This window comes from Pezoporus occidentalis, unplaced genomic scaffold, assembly GCF_034315485.1.
Source record: "Pezoporus occidentalis ecotype Australia unplaced genomic scaffold, CSIRO_AGI_Poc_V1 ctg8, whole genome shotgun sequence".
NCBI classification, from domain to species: domain Eukaryota; kingdom Metazoa; phylum Chordata; class Aves; order Psittaciformes; family Psittacidae; genus Pezoporus; species Pezoporus occidentalis.
In genome coordinates this window covers 3,881,419-3,900,845 of record NW_026916158.1, presented here as the reverse complement: position 1 = coordinate 3,900,845, position 19,427 = coordinate 3,881,419, and the positions used below count along the sequence as shown (strand labels likewise).

The 19,427-nt window shown below is 46.9% G+C and overlaps 1 protein-coding gene across 13 annotated transcripts in view; it reads right to left on the bottom strand.

Annotated features, from left to right (window-relative positions):
- The window catches only part of MBNL1 (muscleblind like splicing regulator 1), a 103,857-nt gene extending 85,036 nt beyond the window's left edge, over positions 1-18,821 (bottom strand). For 9 of the 13 annotated variants that reach the window (XM_062603070.1, XM_062603075.1, XM_062603080.1 and 6 more), the window contains exon 1: positions 10,466-10,605. Coding sequence is in view for 1 of the 13 variants with exons in the window: in XM_062603081.1 (XP_062459065.1) it covers positions 10,148-10,156 (9 nt within the window). In the remaining 12 variants the exon portion in view is untranslated. Of the gene's footprint in view, positions 1-10,147; positions 10,285-10,465; positions 10,606-18,455 lie in introns of those variants that run through there. The other 4 variants (XM_062603074.1, XM_062603084.1, XM_062603072.1 and 1 more) reach the window with 4 other exon arrangements.
- Positions 18,822-19,427: the final 606 nt, after the last annotated feature.

Here is a 19,427-nt window from a genome sequence, read left to right as displayed (position 1 = left end):
CATACAACTTTTCTCTCATTTTTATCCTTTGGCTGTGGGTAATAAGGATGAACTTAGGGGAGGATGAAAAAGAGACTTCTGGTTATTTCACTGCCCAGAAGGTCCTTCCAGAAGGTTGTTGTTCATATGGAAGCTGCAATGCCATGACACCTGCAGACAGTGCCTGCAGCTGAGACCCCATCTGCTGCCAGCGCAGGGTCCTTGGGCTCTCCTAAGGCCACCAGGAAAAAATGGCTTCAGGGACACCACTGTTGTAACACAAAAAGGCCCATGAGATCACCCACAGGCTGCTATCATCTGAGCTTAAAAAACTCGTATTTTAAAAACGAAAAAAAGAGAAAGAGCCAGAAGCAGCCTGGTTGGTGTGGGAGGTGCAGCAAGTGTGGTGGCACCTTCTGCATCACTGCAAACAGTAGCTACAGGGAGTTTCCAGCTTGGCCAGTCCGATCTTTAGAATGGGCCAGGTCATAACAGACTACCTTGCTAAGTTTTTATTTATGGCTGTTGCACATCTATCTGAACTATTTCTGAGGTCACATCTTCCACAGAATAATCAAGGAATGTCTCCAAGGCAGAACAAATGCAGACCCTTCATCACTCTCTTCCATCCATATATTCTGCGTAGCTTCACACTGTAGTAGCTGCTGGATCACTCTTGTTCCACCTACATGCACCTGTAACTCACTACCCCAGCCTGTTCTGCTCATGCCGGGCCAAGGGAGCGACCTTTCCCACTGCTCTAGCAAGACCCTGAACACAAGGCACATGGCCTGGTCTCCAGTACAGTCTCCTGTGGCCTTTTGCTCACTTTGCAAAGTGAGCCTTTCCTATGCTCAACTGGTGCCAAATCAGAGAACACATAAACTTCAAATTCCCACTAATTCTTCTTGCAGAAGAAATGGCCTCCATATGTCCATGCAACAGAAAAATGGTTCACTTATCCCAAAAATGTCCACTATGACAGAATAAAAATACCAGTGTTAACACATCAATGGACCGCAGCTGTGGACCAAAAGCCTTAGACAATCTTTTAAAAGTATCTAAAGCAGTCAAGGTTAAACCCATCATTAGAGTTACTTAACCATTCTTATTTTCTAAACAATCCCAAATAAAAGCTTGAAGAATTACACTATATGAAAACCCAATACAAAGAAAGGCTCAAGCCCATCTAATGCTGCCACTCACACTGAGAGGTAGCTCTACAGCTTCCCATCTATTTTATTTCTAGAGAAAAGCCACATAAAGGCTTGTGTAATATCTGAAACATTTATCATTATTGCATACCCCCACTATTTTTATCTACTGTCCAGTAACATTTCTCACATGGAAGATTCCTCCCTGTCCTCTACTTGAGTTCTCCTTAATGTGTCCCCTTTTTCATTAATGTACCTCTGTAAGCTACCAAAACTGAACAACACAGTGAATGAACTTTGGAAAAAAGCTCAAAAGAGAACTATTTTCCTTGTATTCTCACTCTTGCCTCTAAAAGCTATTTACAAATACCGGATATGAAAGTTTAAAATTCTAGTCTTACACACAAACCATGGAATATTTGGAAAATAGCTTCTGACAGATTTAAGAAAAAGCAATTTTTGTGAAAAATGGTGATCAAAACCAGAAGGAAGTTGAAAACAAACCAAATCAACCAACCCAAAGCAGTAATTTTGCCTGTCATGCAGAAAAATGAGTGAAAGAAGTCCAAATTCTTTCATTTTAGTTGCCACCATTAGCAGTATTTAATTAGAAGAATGGAACAGAGTTGTGTTACTTTTCACAAAAAAAATCACATAATTGAAGATTTATGTATGGAGTATATTTGCACATAAATACAGAAGCTCAATAAAATGCTAGTAAGCAGCAAGCTTGGTATCTTCCCAGGGACCTTCTTCTAAGCAGTTTGCACAGCTAAGTCCTAGCAGCAAGTACCTGAACTCTCAAAACATTTTTAACCGTTACACATCAAAAAGCTGAAAAGCACATAGCTGCATTATCTGTATCACGGATTCACTACCTTTGATTTTTCACTGCTTGTCAAAGAAGTCTCAAAATCAGTTTAAGTTTTGCCTATGCATTGAGCACTAAAGGATTCCCGTATAAAATTACATACGGAAAAGATTTTACTGAAAACCAGAAGTGATCATACAAAGTCAAGACTGCTTCCCAGGCACTAATAAAGTCTTCCAAATACTGGAAGAAACATTTTTTTGTTCATATTTTAATTTTTTTTTAAGCTTCCAAGAGTTACAGAAAAAAAATTCCAGTTTATTTTTCACAAGTAAATTGTGCTGCGTTTATTGGTATGTGAAGTTGGCAAGACCTTTCCATCCATGGAAACGAGATGGCACAAACAACACCAAAACAGCCAGTGTGAGTTGTGTTGGCGAGCACTGGCCCTCAGGGATCCGTGAGGAAGAGGAAGGGCGGGTGGTTCTGCACAGCCAGCCCCAGCGCAGCCGCCATCCCGCCCGCGCTTCTGTGAGCCAACTTGGCCGATCTCAGAGCACCAGCTCTCAGGCGCCTGCGCGCAAGGAGACACGTATTGTCTATGGTGAATCCAGGACTAATTGCTGCTGCCTTCGGCTTGGCAACCTGCTTGGAAAACCTGACGTATCTGCCTGGTTCAGCGAGCTCCCAGAGCATACACACTCCTCCACCATGCCTCCAGAGCGCGCGGAGTTTAAAGGCTCAACACCTCAGGTACATCTAGACCCAATCAACACAGCAAAGTTCATTTTCTACTACAGGAATTTACTTAAATTTAAAAGTAAAGCTTATCTCCTTGAACACCGTGTAGGTGTCACTGCAGCAGAGATATCAGCACTGCAATGCCAGAGCTAACAGAGCCTCAGAAGCATGCTCCTGTCTGATGTGCCCTGCTGCAGGCCAACCTGGGCGGGCTGCAGCTGCCCACCGTGAGGAGGGGAGGAGTGTGGCATTGAAGGACTACCGAGAGAGGAGTGCCAAGGGCCTTGTGGGACAAGCTGAGGAGCTCTGATCACTCTCCCTTTTTTAGAAAGAAAAAATTCCCATTAACTTCTCTGGAAGCAGGATTGGGCCCAGGGCCCATAAATGCTCTGGGTTCCCAAGCCCTTACTCACTTGCTAGGGAGCCAGCAGGAATGCGCAGAGCCACTGCAAGCAGTGCAGGCAGCAAGGGCTGAGGGCACTGCACTGCTCCCTGCTCCTCCACCCTGCACCACTGGCACCTGCACCCAGTCTCAGCAGAGGAACGAACAATTCTGTGCTTTGTACTCGCCCCATTAAACACCGTACGTGCGCTTCACAAATGCTGTCTCTCCTCTGTGGGTATGTATAAAGGGCAAATGCAGATGCCATCAACTGAGCTTCCCATGCAGGCTCTTCAGCAAACTTGAACTTACAGCCACTCAGGTCAGGACATGTTATTTATCATGCTTTTGACATTTTACTTTTCTCTCCATGCATTACCAACTCCAAGTTCAAACCCAAGGCATATTTTGCCTCGCCATATGATCTGCTACCGTCTCATGACTTATTACGTTATCATCACTAAGCTTAGCAAACGGGGCTGGTAAGTCTATTAATCTTCTGAAACATGAAGTCTGAAACCGCAGAAACAAAACATCTTGCTACAAGATACATAAAATGTGGTATAGTGAGATAAGGGGAAAATTCAGTGCACGCTCTGTTAATTTTTTTCTGTGCCACTGCAAGCAAAACTGATGTACTTCTGTAAGAAACAACTCTAAATGTAACATTACTGGCAAGTATGTAAATGGAAGAAAAAAATAATTCCTTTTACAGCAGCAGCCTCCCTCAGGGGCAGACAGTAAAGTACACTTCCAACAGGGAAACCTGGACTGTACACAGAAGTGTAAACTGCCACCTGTGAATTCACAGAAAGAACTGATAGAACAAGTCAAACACTGCTGGGCGAGTAATGGAGGGCTACGTGAAAGCTCACTTTCTGAAACAACTAGATGTATTTTAACCTGTCTAGTACTTACTTCTTTTTATAGTGCTGAAATTCATTCCAATTGAGCCACCAATACACAGCTTGTATACTTATGTCCCAAAATATTTTTCTGTTAAAACAAATATTTGGTGTATTTGCCAAAAGCACAAGGTCCTGAGAGCAACACGGGCAGTTGCACGCTTCCTGACAGTGCTCAGATCAGGGCTGGAAGTTGTTTGTCTCCAGGACTTCTTGCCAGCAGTGGCCTGCAGCTCCAGGAGGCTGCAGAGCTGCAGAAGGACAGACAGACCAAGGGGCCGAGCTGGCATGCAGCTGTGCGACAGCAGCAGCATGGCCCATACCCTGCACTGCATTAATGCTGACTATACACTTGGCTAATGGAAATGATCATCTGCTATGCGAAACTGACGGCCAGTTGCAGTTTACTCAGCCCTGGCTTCCCATGTTTTCACGTGCAAGCAGCAGATTCCACCAAAAATGGACCTGAAGCACACTATTTAGCATCCTAATGACAGAAGTATACTTTTACTTTACAAACTGCTGCTGATATTGCTAACTAATGCATGTAGCAATTATCCCATTGAAAATTCAAGCTGCATCTAATGAGAACCTAAATTAAGCTTTAGTGAGGACAGATTATATCTGTTGCAAACCTTGACATTTTTTCTTTGTAGTACATTAAAAGAGAGTTTCCCAGCTACCTAAAATAAAGATATTGTGACTAAAAATACTCTTTTATAACAATGCAGCAGATGCACATAATTTGAAATGCGGACTATTTCACAAGTTAGTAGCTGGCAGCAAGCAGACATTTTAAAATAATAACTGATCCCAAAGGAAAAGCAATTCTCCCAGGATATAGCTGGGTTTCATCCTGAGGTCAACACGCATCAAACCCTCACAGTCACCAAGCAGCCCGACCTCATGTACACTGGCCTGCACCAGTTGAGTGCTGCTGCTCTCACTCTCCTCTTTCTGCCACTGAAGCTATAGAAGAAACTTTACATTGGTCTGAGAGCAGGAAATTTACTGCTGGTTCTGAATGCACAGAACAGTGTAAAACGACATCTGCCACTGGCTTTAGTCTCCAAGCAAAGCAACGACTAAGACATTCACCCCGCACAAAGTGCTGAAGGTAGAATAGGAAAGGGTGACATCAACTTGAACATCCTTACGAGGAACCATGCTCCACTATAAAAAGCCATATACAAAACCTTCACCTCTTGACTCTTTATATTAAATGTGTATATTTTTTATCTTGTTTCATCACAATTGTAACGCAGTTTTAATGGTCCCTTCTCTTTCCTTGTTAATTGCTGGGAACTCTCATTGACACTAATGGGAATTACAATTGCACATATTCACGGCAGAACAGACTCCAAATGTCACCAAGGATAGCAATAAAAAAACATTCACATGTTTATCCTTTCAGTAAATATTTACAGGGTAGTTGGAAGGAAATGTTGTTTACTTTGCTGCATTACTTAGGAAATGAAGTTTACAATATATAATTGTTAATAAAATAAGATAAAAAAATAATAATCACAGGCCAACTGCTCTAATCCCTAATGAAGACAAACAGTGGAGACAAGCACATACGCAGGCAAAGGAAAGCCATGGAACCCACTCCAGACCCTATGCGGGGCTGGAAATGGGCCAGATTTGAACATGGGAGTCCCCAGAGAAGCAATCAAACCCAGTTAGGTTCCTCACCTTACAGTTGCTAGGTGTATGAAGCATATGAACCAAAATCCTGGATCTACACATCCAAGCTCTGCTCACACTCCGGCCAATCTCCAAGTCCCCAGCAGCACCTGCACATTCATATGCAGGATTATTCTGCCACCCCTCACAAATAAACAACAGTGCAAAACTGGATTACTTCAGGCAACACCCGATCACTGATATCAGTGTCCTTCCCTGTTCATACTGGAAAACCACCACAAAAACATACAAAATACAATCACAGTAAAATTCCTTCTGGACAGAAGTAGCTGCAGGATTTTTCAGATAAATATTTATAGTTACAGAAGCCATCCTCAGCATGGACAAAAATCATAAAAGCCTGACAACAAAAGAGAACAGAACTTTTCTGCAGTTTTATCTTAATGAGCTGGCCCTTGTTAACAGCAAAATCACCTCTTTGTAGCATCTGCATTTAAAATGTGCATAAGGCAAAGGAAAACACATAGTAAGCCTTTAAAAGGATTGAATAGTTACTGCAAAGCGTCTTTTCTAATCCAACACATGTGACTTCCTCAGTGTTAGCGCTGTTAGAAAAATTATGTTCACAGTTTATACAAGTGGTTCCCAAGTAGCAATCATCCTCTGTTCCAGGCATCAAGAGGTGCTAAGGCTCATCCTCCTAATTACAGGCATTCCTGTGCCACTACCACTTCCACACTGAACCTGAAGCAGCAGAATAAAACAACTACTTAAACGGAATAAAAACAGAGGGGAAAGCGTATATTTTAATCTGAACTGGCCACAAGATCTTCATCTACACCACATGTATAAGAACCTTTACTGTGGCCACATAAGCCATCCAGGACAGTAGGATAAAACCCAAAAACCACGCAGCCTTAATGGTCTGTGCTTCTCTGGGCAACCAAAATAACAGCCCTACGGAGCAACACCCGTTGCTCCGACTGCTTAATGTTTGTTTCAGCTGTCTGGTGTGATGCATCACCATCTCTTGCGCCTCAAATTTATCTTCCACGTTTCCAATATACATGAGCTCTAAGTTTAGCGAAGTCAGGTTTGCACCCTGGGGCAGGGATGCAAAACAGCGCAGCTCGGACACTGTGCAAAGGCCCCAGGACAGGATATTTATCAGTCATCTAAAACCCTCTGGAGGACAGACTGCAGTGAATGACACTACAAGTTTTGTTCAATAGGATCTTCCCTGCTTCTGAACTTATGGAAAGCAGCACTTTCAGTGCTCCTGAGACATGCAAACTGGGCAAGCACCAGAAATCTCCATGCAAAACAGGTTTTCAAAGAAAGCAACAGCAGCACCTGCTACTTTCAAACCGCTCTCGGTGCACAGTATTTGTCACAGAGGTGTCTAAAAAAGGTTAGTTTATTCAACTCCTGGCCTCACTGTAGGAAGCAGAAAGTAGATAAACTCAGTAATTATTACCTAGCAATAATATGAAATGATAAACAGCATCTGAGACTTAGTGAACAAACAAAGCAGTAGAACTCAAGAGGTGGAACAGTGCAAACCAAAAATCAACCATTTTTAAAGCTGAATGTTTGCATTGAAGGCTTGAAGCAGCTTGATTCATATCTATTTATTTCTGATTATACTGTTGAACTTCCCAAAGCAGAATGAACTAACAGTGTTTCCAGTCTGAACTAAAAATCAGCAAAACTCCCCAAAATTTTTATGTATCCATGCCAGCAGCAGGCTGCACGGCCCTTACTGACCACAGCCCAGTGGAGAGCCATTCCCACACCCCAGCCTTCCCAAGGCACCTGTGGAATGGCCGCTGCAATGGCGAGGTACTCAAGGAACCTGAACAGCACCCTACCAAACCCCTACTTGGTGTCTGGTTTAGGATTATCCTTTTGCCATCTCCCTGGTCTCACTGGGATGAACTGGGCTGAAAGCTCTCATGACCACAGTCAGTCAGCAAAGGTGTAACTTCCTGGCCCTGACTGCCCACCGAAAAACCTTTGAGTAAAGTCTATTCTGAATTATGATTATAATTAGTTCCACAATTAGATAATAATATACCAGAGAAGTTTTAAATTAAAATTCTCTGCTTCCACTAATTCAACTGTTTTGGTCATATTCCTGAAGACAGATACTGTCCATTCCTTGTTAACCTACCAGATCTAAAACTCCTTCATGAGGGTGAAGGCCGAGAAGGTGAAGGTCAGGCGCCTGCCTAGGAGAGCCCAGCGGTAGGCAGTTGCTGGATACATCTCAACTGGCAATTTCCCATGTTTGCAATACAGCTTTCAGAAAAGCACAGAGCTCGTGCCTCTGCGGCACGTGGCACAGCTGCGCTTCACAATACTTCTGAGACAACAAGCATAGAGGATTTTGTGGGCAGGTGAAAAGAAATTCACAAAGGAAGGCTGCTCCTGCCACAGGGAACGCTGGCTCTGCGCAGTGAAGGGATATATGGAAACTATATCCTGCATGGCAGCTGAGAGGAGGTTCACAGGATGGTGCTGGCACAGTTTCCTGACTCAAGTGAATTACAGATTGCTCACATAATGCCACAGTTTTGCCCATTGATTCAGCTGCCACATAGCACAGCAAAGCATCCTGTGACCCAGACCCCTGTCTGCCATTCAAAATAAATTTAATCAAACCATGGTATTAAGGAAATGAGATGATAAATATGCCCTGTCACCTTTTCTCTCATATACCAGACTAAGAACACCATTGCCTGTATATCTTTCCTCAGCAGCCTGAGGAAGTAACAACCGCACAATCCAACTGTACAACTGTACTTTCAGGTATCACACAGACAAGGCAGGCTCCATGACAATCATACATACAACCTACAGGGTATTAAGTTTTCCAAATTTTCTCAAGTCTGGAGACTAGCTGGTTATGAAACTGAACATTCAGTCATCACCATTGTTTTTCTACTTAAACATCCTTCATTTCAACTAAGCCTGAAGAATTTCAGTACTGAAGGCCAGCCTTCAAATCCAGGGAAGCCCAGTTCCATTTTACAACACTCTGGGCTACACCTGATCTGACAGAAGCTGAGGAGAGAAACAACATAGGCCCCACAGAATTTAAATTGCAAAAACACAAGCTGCAACCACAGAACTCAGCTCAAGCATGCACCCAGCACCCCTGTTCCCTCCAGACAGACCATCAGGGTGCTTGGCTGCCTGGAAAACCTCCCAGGCAGCACTGCCATCTCAGCCCACAACGCATGGCAAGCAGAGAGACTCCTGACATTTTGGTTTTCTGAGCTAGTACATCCCAACCTTCCACATCCAGCTGTTCTGTCACCCATTTCAGTGAACCTGGGGATGCCAAGCCTTCAATTTCTTTCTGTCTACTTTCAATTGCCATACTGGCTTATGCCTGCAGGTCTTGCAAGGATCAGTGCCAACACAAGCATCCAGCCCTGGCAGAAGCCTGCCATCCACTGCAGTGTCCAAGTGCCCAACCTTGGGCTCTAACCCTCAAACCTCCCCTGCAGTAGCAGGTACCACCGGTTAATTATGTATTATGCAAATTATTTCCCTGTTGCCACTTTGGAACATACAACCCCTTTTCTGCAGTCCTGAATAAGATACAGCCTGGTTATTTATTCCATTCTATCTGCATGCCTCGCTCCCGCCCGTCAGAGCCCATCACAACTGCTATCATGCAGTTTCACTCTCTCTGCTTGTCACCTGTGCTCTGCTACTGCCATGTTTGGCAGAATATATTCGCCCCTTAAAAACAAATCACCAAAAGGACTTTTCAAAAGAAGTAACCATGCATTTTTCTCAAATAACTGTTTTGCACAGACAACATTCCTGCATTTTGCTTTTCCACTATACTCGCATCTTGAACTGATTTGTTTGCAGTAGCTGCAAAACAAAGTTCTGAATTTAAGAACTTTCTCTAAAAAGAACAGATTTCCGCGCAGTTGCTCTAGAAGCTCCCAGAGGACAGGCAGTACGGCCAGCGCGAATCTGACGGGCCATGTGCACCACCGGGGTCGGGGGCCGCCCTTGCCGGCCTCCTCTGCAGAGCAAACCCTTCCTCCGGAGCGGAGACTCGGCACCACACACAGCGGCCTCCCGCGCCCGGCCCCGGACACCCGCCGCGGCCCTCCCGCCGCCGCCCGAGCGCCCGGGAGGCGCCGCTCGCCCGCACCTGCCCCGCACAGCGGCGGGGCGCGCCCGGCAGTGCTCCGGACGGGACACGCGTGAAGCGCTTCCCCAGTCGGGCAGCAGCGCCCTGCGCTCGGCCCTCGTCCAAGGAAGGACGCGCGGGCAGGCGCAGCCGCCCTCGAGGAGGGCTCCTGGTCCCCCGGCTGAGGACGTCTCTGTCCCCCCTCCGAGCCCAGCCGAGCCGAACAGGGCGGGCACCCCGCTTCTCCAGTGCCACCGCCCGCAACAAGCCGCCGCCCGCGGGGCCCGCCGCAGCCGCCGCGCGGGGCGAGGCCGCCGGGCCGAGGGCAGAAGCGCACCGGGCATCTGCGGCCGCCCCCACCTGACTCACCTCTGGCATGCCCGCGGGGCGGGCGGGCGGCGGCCCGGCCCGGGCTCGGCGGTGGCGGCCGCGAGGGCCCGGCCCAGTCAGGAGCGCATGCTGACACGGCCGCCGGCGCGGCGGGCGGGCGGGAGGCGGCGGCAGCGGTCCGGGCTCCCCGCGCCGGCCCCGGCTTCCGCCACCGCCCCCGCCCCGCCCGGAAGCGCGGCCCCGCGGGCAGCCCCGGGCCCAACACGGGCCCGCTGGGAGACCCAGGCCCGGGTCCGCGGGGGTACTCGGCCCAGTCGCAGCTTGGCCCCGGCCCCTGCCCGGCCCGGTCGCGCTCACCTAATCCAGGCGCAGCCTCCGGGATCCGGGCGACACAAAACCGGGGCCAAGGAGAAAAGCGGAGGCGTCGCGGGCTACCCTCCCCCAGGGACTCGCCTCCTTCATCCTCCCAGCAGCGGAGCGGCCCAGCGCCTCATGAGTCACGGTGCCCGGGTCCCAGCACACGTGCCCGGCCCCGCCGCCGCCTCCGGTTTCGGAGGAAGGGGAAAAAAAAAACGAGGCAGCAAAACGGGGGAGCTCGGCCAGCGCTGCGCCTTGCTGCCCGGCCCGCTGTGCGAGGCCTTGGCACCAGCGTCTTCCAACTGCGTTATCCATTATACCACTATTTTTCTAGACATCCCACCCCCCAAGTGCTTTTTCGCTAAGTAGGCAAGGCAGTCTTTACAGAACAGGAAAAAAAGGCTGTACTTCAGTCCTGTTTCCTGCTTTTTCTTCATCTCAGCAAGTAAGGGGTGTTGCAGACCAGTCACTTTGTCCACATGGTCCCAACATGGTGAGCCTGGAGGCTGCTGGGGTACTCAGGGGGCTGCCCCGGCTGGCATGGTGCACCCCATGGTTGCCTTGGGCACCCCATACACTCTGTGGCCAGAGCAGGTGGCCAGCACCCACTGCAGCAGCCGGGCACTGCTCCGGAGGGGCCCTGTCCCTCCTACAGCAGCACAGCCATCCCCAAGGTGATGGCTCTGTTCTGCCAAGTGTCACAGAGTGTCACAGGACTGAGGTGTTGGTCCTGCCATGGCAGAGATGCCAACAGGAGCAGTGCAGGAGCTGCAATAGTCAGACAGTATCAGTGTGTCTCTTGCCAGGATGCTCATGTCTAGGGCCATGTGTGAAGGAAGCTCTACAAAACAATGTGCCACTACCTGAAGGGACAGAAAAAGAGAAGGACGTACACCTAAACGCATGGGTCTAGTCCTATCAGTTTTGGCCTGCCAGGACGTGGGAAGTGGGATGGGACTTCTAGGGACAGTGGTGGAGACAAAATGATGAAAAGAATTGGAAACAACCTCCTGATGCCAAGACTGAAGGAAGCACAGCAATGATAGTCTCAGATTTAAGAACACTATAAAGAGCAGGAAACAATCTTGTCTCTGTATTTCTAGTGGTGAAGATTAGGAGATGGGCTTAAACTGCAGGGAGGGAGGTTCAGGCTGGATTTAAAGGAAAAAAAAAAAAGGACTGACAGGGGTACTAAATCAAGGTTAGGAACCCGTCTAGAGGAGTGATTCAGGTATACTCCATCCTGCCTGGAGCAAGGGAATGGATTAAGTGACCTTTTGTTCTCCCTCTTCTGGCTCTTTCTTCCACTGACGCTGCTGAGGTTTACACTTTTTGATGTGTATTTCTCTCTTGTACTGTGCAGTCTGTTCCATCCCCAAGGCTCACAATAGACCTCTTACACTGTTAATGCCCTTTTTTTTCCCCCATGAAAGAGTTCCATGCCTTTGAAAATTATGTTTTTCAGTTCTCTATATTTGACCATGTTAATAAAATCAGTGGCAGGATTCTCCAACTTTGTCTTTTGATACCAGGGAAGCAGTCATGTCTTAGCCAAACTCACACCCAAAGCCTACAAACATTTGCAATGAATCTAGCAGACATTTTGCTTAGTTATTACTCTCTTTTTCCTTAAAATCTGAATTTCAATTCTGTTTTCTTCCATAGAGAACAATTCAGAGAACTGCTGCCTTACGGCAACTGCTCCAGCTCTCTCCGTGCCTCCCTGGTCCCCATTACTAGATGTAACCGTAGGCCAGTTAGTCAAGACAAGGAACTCCCTTCTCTGCCATCGGCACAGGCGCTGCTCACCTAGCTCCCGTGAGTCCTGAAGCCCTGCAGTCACCCCGGCGGCAGGCTGGCGGATGACCAGCGCTCTCATCTCTCCGCAGGAACAACAGCTACCACAGGGAGTCTCCACTGGTGCTTTAGCCGCTCTTAGATATGGAAACCATTACAAAATGGACATGTCAAATGCTCAGAGCTCCACCTCCATAGAGCTTTCTCCTTGCTTTAGTTGTGAAAATTAAGAACCATTGAATAAATGAGTGTTCACGGAGAAGAAGAGTGGAAGAGTGTGAACCCTGTAAGTGAGTCCTGCTAATGGCATAATCTACACTAAAAGGACACAAAATAATGTCTGTAAGGAGGCGATTTTTCTGAAGTCCCACCGCTGTCACACATCGGTCCTTCATTGGCAGGGATTGAAGCATGGGGGCATACATGGCAGGGAAAGAGGCTCAAGGGCTGCTGGCAGGAGCAGGGTTCTGAACACTTCAGAAATCAAAACACAAAAAACTATAGAAGTTTACAAATTTTGTCTGATCTCCCTTCTAGCTTCTGAGGGAACTACCTCAGGCCAGTACATCCAGTCAGCACAGGCACTTCACCAAAGGGGCTGATTTAATGCTTTTGGGTATGTCCTGTGCCTCACATCTCTCTTGCTGCTCACCAACTTTTCTGTGGAAACACCAGATACTCCAGACACCTCTGTCCTCTATGCTCCTGGGTGACCTTAATTCGAATTGTGATACTTCCATTCTTTCCTATTTTCATCATTACTACCACAGAAGGTTCTCTCAATTGGAAACATACAGTGGCTGCAGCAGCACTTGGAGCTGGGTGCTGTGACAAGCAGCAGTCGTGCAGTGGTGCCCTGTTGCCAGAACATAAACCCACAGCCTCCCTCCCCCCAAGCAGGCTTCCATTCTCAGACATGGTTTAATTTCATCCACTCTCTGTTCCCACAGACTGGGACTCCCATGTCATGTAGCTTTTTAAACTGTGAGGCTGGTGTTCAAACCCCCATCAACATGAACAACAGGCTAACAAGAAAAATATGAGGCACAGCAACATCAGAGAAGACAAGGAGAAAAACAAAGGTTTTATCTCCAGTATCAGGAGTATAACTTGTGTTAAACATCTCTATCAACACAGACACCTTGTTCCAACTTTAATTTTAATAGCAAACATTGTGGGGGTTGTAGGTCTGTGAGAACTTTGTCTTTCTATCTTCTCCCTCTTATGCTTGTCTTTTTCTTCCAAATCTTTTAAGTTGTATTTATAATTCTGAGCATCACTTGTTACCATACCCAGTTGTTCCAGAATACTTTTATTTTTATCTTACAAATGAAATCACTACTAAAGTAGCATTTCCACTGCAATTAAATGTTACTTTTATTCATTTATAGATACTGAACTGCTGTTGACTTGTGAAATTTCGATTGCTCAGAATTACATCTGCCGCATCCTTCAATGCATAACAGAATAAGCCAAACCACTGTTGATATTTATTAGGCTTGGGGACTAGAAGAAACCTGCCTTTAAATTTGCCTTTTCCCCTAATCTGTACCCAGGGCTGAACTAAGCAAAGAATTATGTTTTGTGAAATGAGGTTATAACATGCTTTTCCACTTTGAAGAATAATTCCTCATTTTATTTTGGGAGACAAATAATGTTACCTGCTCAAGAGATCTGAACTCCAGCTGTTTCCTTATTCAGACATTTTGTTCTATTATACAGTCTGTAATGAATATAATTAACTTCTATTGTGATTATGTGCTCTAATCACGCCCTGCAACAGACCATGCAGAACTCCCGAACCTGTAATGAGTATTGGGCTGCCTTGGCCATCCCCCCTCAGGAGCTGTCTGAGGAGCAGCCTGTGGGGCTGTATGCCTGAGGAAGCAAAGGCACATCACTGACTGTGAGATCTTGCTGATATTTTGTATTTATCTTTGGGGGCTTTTTTACAGAAACTGGAGACTGAAAGGACAGAAAGAAACATTAATTTTTCTTTTAGGAAAATATGCCACGAATTTACACTTGTGTTTCAGAGAAGTCTAATCCTGATTAGTAAAAAATTCACAAAAATTGGTATCCCATTGTATTTTTCTGTTTGCTTAACTTCCATGCATTTGCCTGTCGTCACACAAAGCATCAGCGGTACAGATGTACCACTCAGATAACTTCAGCACTGGTTGCACACGCCTTGATAGTCTCTGAGAACAAATACTGTAATGGATCATTTGTTGCTCTTCCTGTTTCTGTTCTATCACAAAGGAATACATGAGGCTACTTCCTCTCTGAATGCTTACATCAGTATGCTGGGCATTTTCAAAGCAGTTGTTCTGGTCACAATGTTTTCTGTACAAACTCCTCACTGCCCAGATTTCTGTTAAATGACTTATATAGGCCGATGTCTGCACAAATGATCTTTTCTATCCACAAAGCTAGCTTTTAAAAAAAAAACCAACTTGTGTCTAAACTGTGCCTCCTGGAACTGCCTCGGCAAGAGTGCATGTGTGAGCACCGAGATTCTCACAGCCAGTGTGGCAGCTCCCTTCCCAGCTCCCTGCAGCCTTGTTTAAAGCGTCTAGCTCCATAGCTGTCATTTGGTCTCATTGGCAGTTAGGTTTATTTAGTTTCATTTTCCAATCAACCCCATTTTCATGTGACAGCACACAGCAACCTGCCTGCTGGGTTTGGTACATTCTGCCTGTGATGGCAGCAACTCTGCCAGCCTCCGTCTGCCAGCCATGCCTGAACTGCCACCACCGGGTGTTTCTTCTGGGGCTCTGCTCAAACATGCCCCTCTTTTGACAAGGTCCAGCTCCAGTATGCCTATCATAAGGTTTATGCCCTGCTCATCTGGGATGTAATTTCTTATTGTATCCTCCAAAGTGAACATACTCTGTTTCACATAGGTTTATATAGGTTATGGGGATTAAACCCTGAAGCACAGATGCCAAACACAAGCTCTGCAGTAACAAGATGTCCAGGTAGGGCATGGTAGAGGGGAAACTGTAAGGAAATCTCAGGGGGCTCACAGAGTATCATCTGGTAATAATTATAATTACCATCTGGGATACCAAACGAGACAATGGACTAATCTTACAGCAGAGAAAGAGAAAGAAATATATCAGTGTACACTTAGATTCATGTGTCATTCAAGCAAAAAGACATAAATTAGGAGACAAAGGAAAAGAAAATTGTGAACACACAAGGTATTTTGAGAGATATTTTATGTTTTAGAGTTATTATGTGTTATTATAACAGGAGCAAAAAAGAGGAACTCTCTTGGCTGAGGGAGGCAGCTCTGGTGCAAGTGAAGCAAGAGTCTGACTTCCAAAAATTGTGCAATGGGAGCCTGCCTTTCCCTCCAGAACCCATCCAGAAAGGCTGCAGGGCCAGCACTGACCCAGCCCAGACTGGCAGAAGCTCTGGAGGCACAGCACTGGGACACCAATGTGTCCTCGGTGCCCTGCGTGAGGGTGGCTGTTGGCATCCTTTTCACAGCTATGCCTCAAGCAGAATAGAAGCACTTCCCACTTCATTTCCTACTCCAAAATTATGTGAAGGGAAAAGTTTAAAGGGAAAACTCTGAGTGATAGGTCATGCTGTAACCAGCATGGCATTAGGGACATGAGGTGAAAATAGATTTAAATTTTCTCTTTGTTACTACAAATGTGATAAATACTCTGACAGATTACTTCAGTCTGCAGAACTAAGAAACTTATGTTATGAATGCCTTATGGAGTGTTTCCAGCCCTCCCATAAAGATCTGTTTTGTAAGAGATTCTGTATGTACAGGAGAAGGTAACCCATGGTGCACAAACCACAGCTACTTTAAGCACCAACTCAGCAAGCGTCTTTCAACCGTTACTCCATGAAGGCAGCCCCCCTGGCAGCCTGCTGCCTCCCCACGCAGCCACAGGGTCCCTGCAGAGACCAGGTGCCTAAAGGTAGGCAGGCACTGGTGACTGGAGGTGTGCAGACTGTTGCATACCCAAACAGCAAGGACCAAATCCCCCAGAGAGGACCAAAGCCTCCAGCTTCGCTTGCACCAGCATTTTACTCCAAACCCCAACTCCTGCTTTGGTAAGACTGTAAATCAAACAGGAATGTTTTGCTAAAGAAAAGCAAAAACTCAACAATTAAGAACCTAATTTAATCCAGAACCTAATTTAGTCCAGGAAAGGTCTCTGGACTACTCTGTGCAGCAGAGGTGAGCAAGCAGCTTGGGTAAAACACCAGCCCTGTCAGGTGCCTGTGCCCCACCATGCTCCCCGCCAGTGCTGCATCATGCCTGCAGCCTCCCCTGGGCCACAGCTGCACTGGCCCCCCAACTGTGCATCCCAGAGCAAAGCTTCTCTCCTTAATATTTACAGTAACATAGCACTCCAAGGATAACTGCATGAAGCAACCTGCAGACTCCTTAGCTGTCTGCCCTTGATCCACCCAGTGACAGCAGCAGCACCAGGCTGTGGTGACTGCAGAGCTCCCACCTGGGAGGAGTACAGGGTGCTGCCATACCCGTCTGTTCCACAGATAAACAAAAATCACAGTGCAGATACATCTAGCTTTAACTATGTCTTGTGGGTTCATTTTATCATACCAAATAGCTGTGATACGATAGTCACAAAACAAAACTTGCACTCTGGTTTCTTTTTTTTTTTTTTCATTGCCTGTATTAAAAGCAGATGCACAAATTACTTCAAACAGACTAAACACGATTACAATCCTGGAGAAGCTGTTTGCTTCCTTTTGCCCTTATTTGTTCAGCACTCATGAAACTCAACTTCCCCCCAAAAGGCCTGACATTAAATTTCAGTCTTGCCAATGGAGAAAGCAATCATTACATCTCTTCTACCACAGCACAGCTTCTGCAGTAACGAACTTCCGCTTCTGCTTCACAGCAACATGGAGGCCATCACTGCCACACTACAGTGCTAGAAGATGCTTTTTTTAGCTGTTTTAATGATATTATCTGCAAGTGAATTTTCGGAAAGATAATACAAGAATTTTAGACTTGGCCTTTCCACTGTATTGTCCTTTTGTTTTAAAACTTGCAACTATGAAGTGATTGTATTTGTGTTAAAAGTACTAAAATACTGAAAACCTCTACTGGTCTACAAGGATATAAATGAGCAAAACCACACTGCTAGTTTCACAGCAAATCATTATTACATATGCTGCATCTTCTGCACTTTCAGTGCCCAGCCAGCAGTGCCAGGGTCTGCTCTCACTTCAGCCTCTCTGGGCAGTGGTGTGGCTTCTCAGTCCAGGCAAACCCTACCTGCAATCCAGCCTCATATTTAATCATGGAAAACTGGCAGGTAATTCACCAGCAGCAGTGTATTTCACAGCAGCAAGCCAAGGGTTTACTCTCAGAGGATTAATGTAATTTCAGTTTCTCTAGAGCTTTCCCGAGGATAGCTGGGGGGCTGGAGCAGGCTCGGAAGAGGTGCTCTATGACAGGCACCCCCCCGCCTTGCTCACGGCTGGAAGGGACCCAGGGGGAACAGCACTCTGCCCCTGCTGAGAAATGCACTGGAATTGTGGCATAGCCATGGCTGTGATGCCTCAGCACCAGCGTAGGCCATCCAGCCCTATCTCCACTCCACCAACAGTACAGAACACATGGCTAAACCAGCTCCTGGGGCTCTGCTAAGCACAGGAAAATACTTCTTTCAACTTTTCTAGTGCTGTAAGCACCATTGGGAGATTAACTGGCAAAATGATAGTAAAAGCAGAAGAGAAAGACGCACTCATTGGTGCTGCAGCACCTGGCTCCCACATCAGGATTGTCCCGCATGTTCCTGGGTGTGGGTTGGAGCTCGCCCAGGGTCCTGGAGGAGGTCCACACCATAGGGCCCTGCTGCACTCCAGCAAGCGCCGCAAAAGTTCCACTTTGAAATCCGCCTGTGACTTTTAATACTCTTTGGAAATGCAGAGGTTTTTTACTCAAACTTTGCATAATGAAATGTCACATGCAGTGCTCAGTTCTTTAATGTATTATTTAAATCTTCCCCAACTTATCTCAGGATAGCAAGACCTATACACCGAAGTCAGCACTATGAAAGGTAGACATAATAAAACAGTTTCTTTCTGAACAACTTACTGCAACCCACTAAACACCTGCAGGCTATCGCGCTGTGAATTTGCATGGCCAGCAAGGGCCACAGAGTGGGGTAGAAGGCATAATTCTTACCTGGGGTCCTGCCACGCGGGGTACGTCGCAGCAGGCTGCAGTGCTCTGGCAGCACAGCCACCACTTCCTCCGGCGGCGCGCGGGGCGAATTACAACACGCTTTTTTGCAACGGCAGGACAGTGGCCTAGCAAAGGGGGGAAGCGGTGAAAGGCCAGAAGAATTATGCTTTCCAAACCCTATAGGTCTAAGGATGCAACATAAGCTATTCACAGCGGCACACAGCAGTAACCATGGTGACGGGCTGTGGTTTGCATATATGTTTTCTTAAAGAAGCAAAAATTACTTTCAGATCATAAAAAAACCACAAGAAGTGCTTTTGCACTGCAGTCACATCGCAAGTTGCGGCGTGGCTTGCTGCTGGGGGGGCTCCCATCTCAGGCACAAACGGATGTTCTGAAATGCACCAGTTGAAGACATCTCTGCTGCAACCCGTTAATCTGCCCATGGGCATCTGGCAGGGGGAAGGCCTCAGGCTGCCTGACAAGGCCCTCGCTCACAGTCCCTGGAAGTGGGGCAGTGGTTAGGGCGGAGTCCCTGGGGCTCCCTTCCTGCTGTGAGCCACAGATAATAGCTGCCTGGCTGGCCCTCACTTTGGCACACAGCATGGCTGGTCTTACCAGCCAGAAACATTTAGACACATTTTTGTTATTTCTGCTGTGGCCACTGCGATGTCTGGGCTTCCTGTGCAAGTAACAGCCCTTCCACCCAACACCCTGCAGAGCAAGAGCTTGCCGCATGCTGCAAAGCTTGCTAAAAACCTCCCTTGCTTAACCCAGGGAGAGAAACGCTGTCCCCCTGCTCAGCTTCACCAGCCACTGCCAGCCTTCATAAAGCAGCAGAGCAGCTCTGAGCCTGGGCAGCGCCCCAGCAGGGGCTGGCTGTCAGCAGTGGGTACAGCACAGGGCAGAGGTGGCGCGTGGGTGGCAGCTGGGGGAGCAGCCACATGGGCACTGCTGCAGAGGAAACCTGGC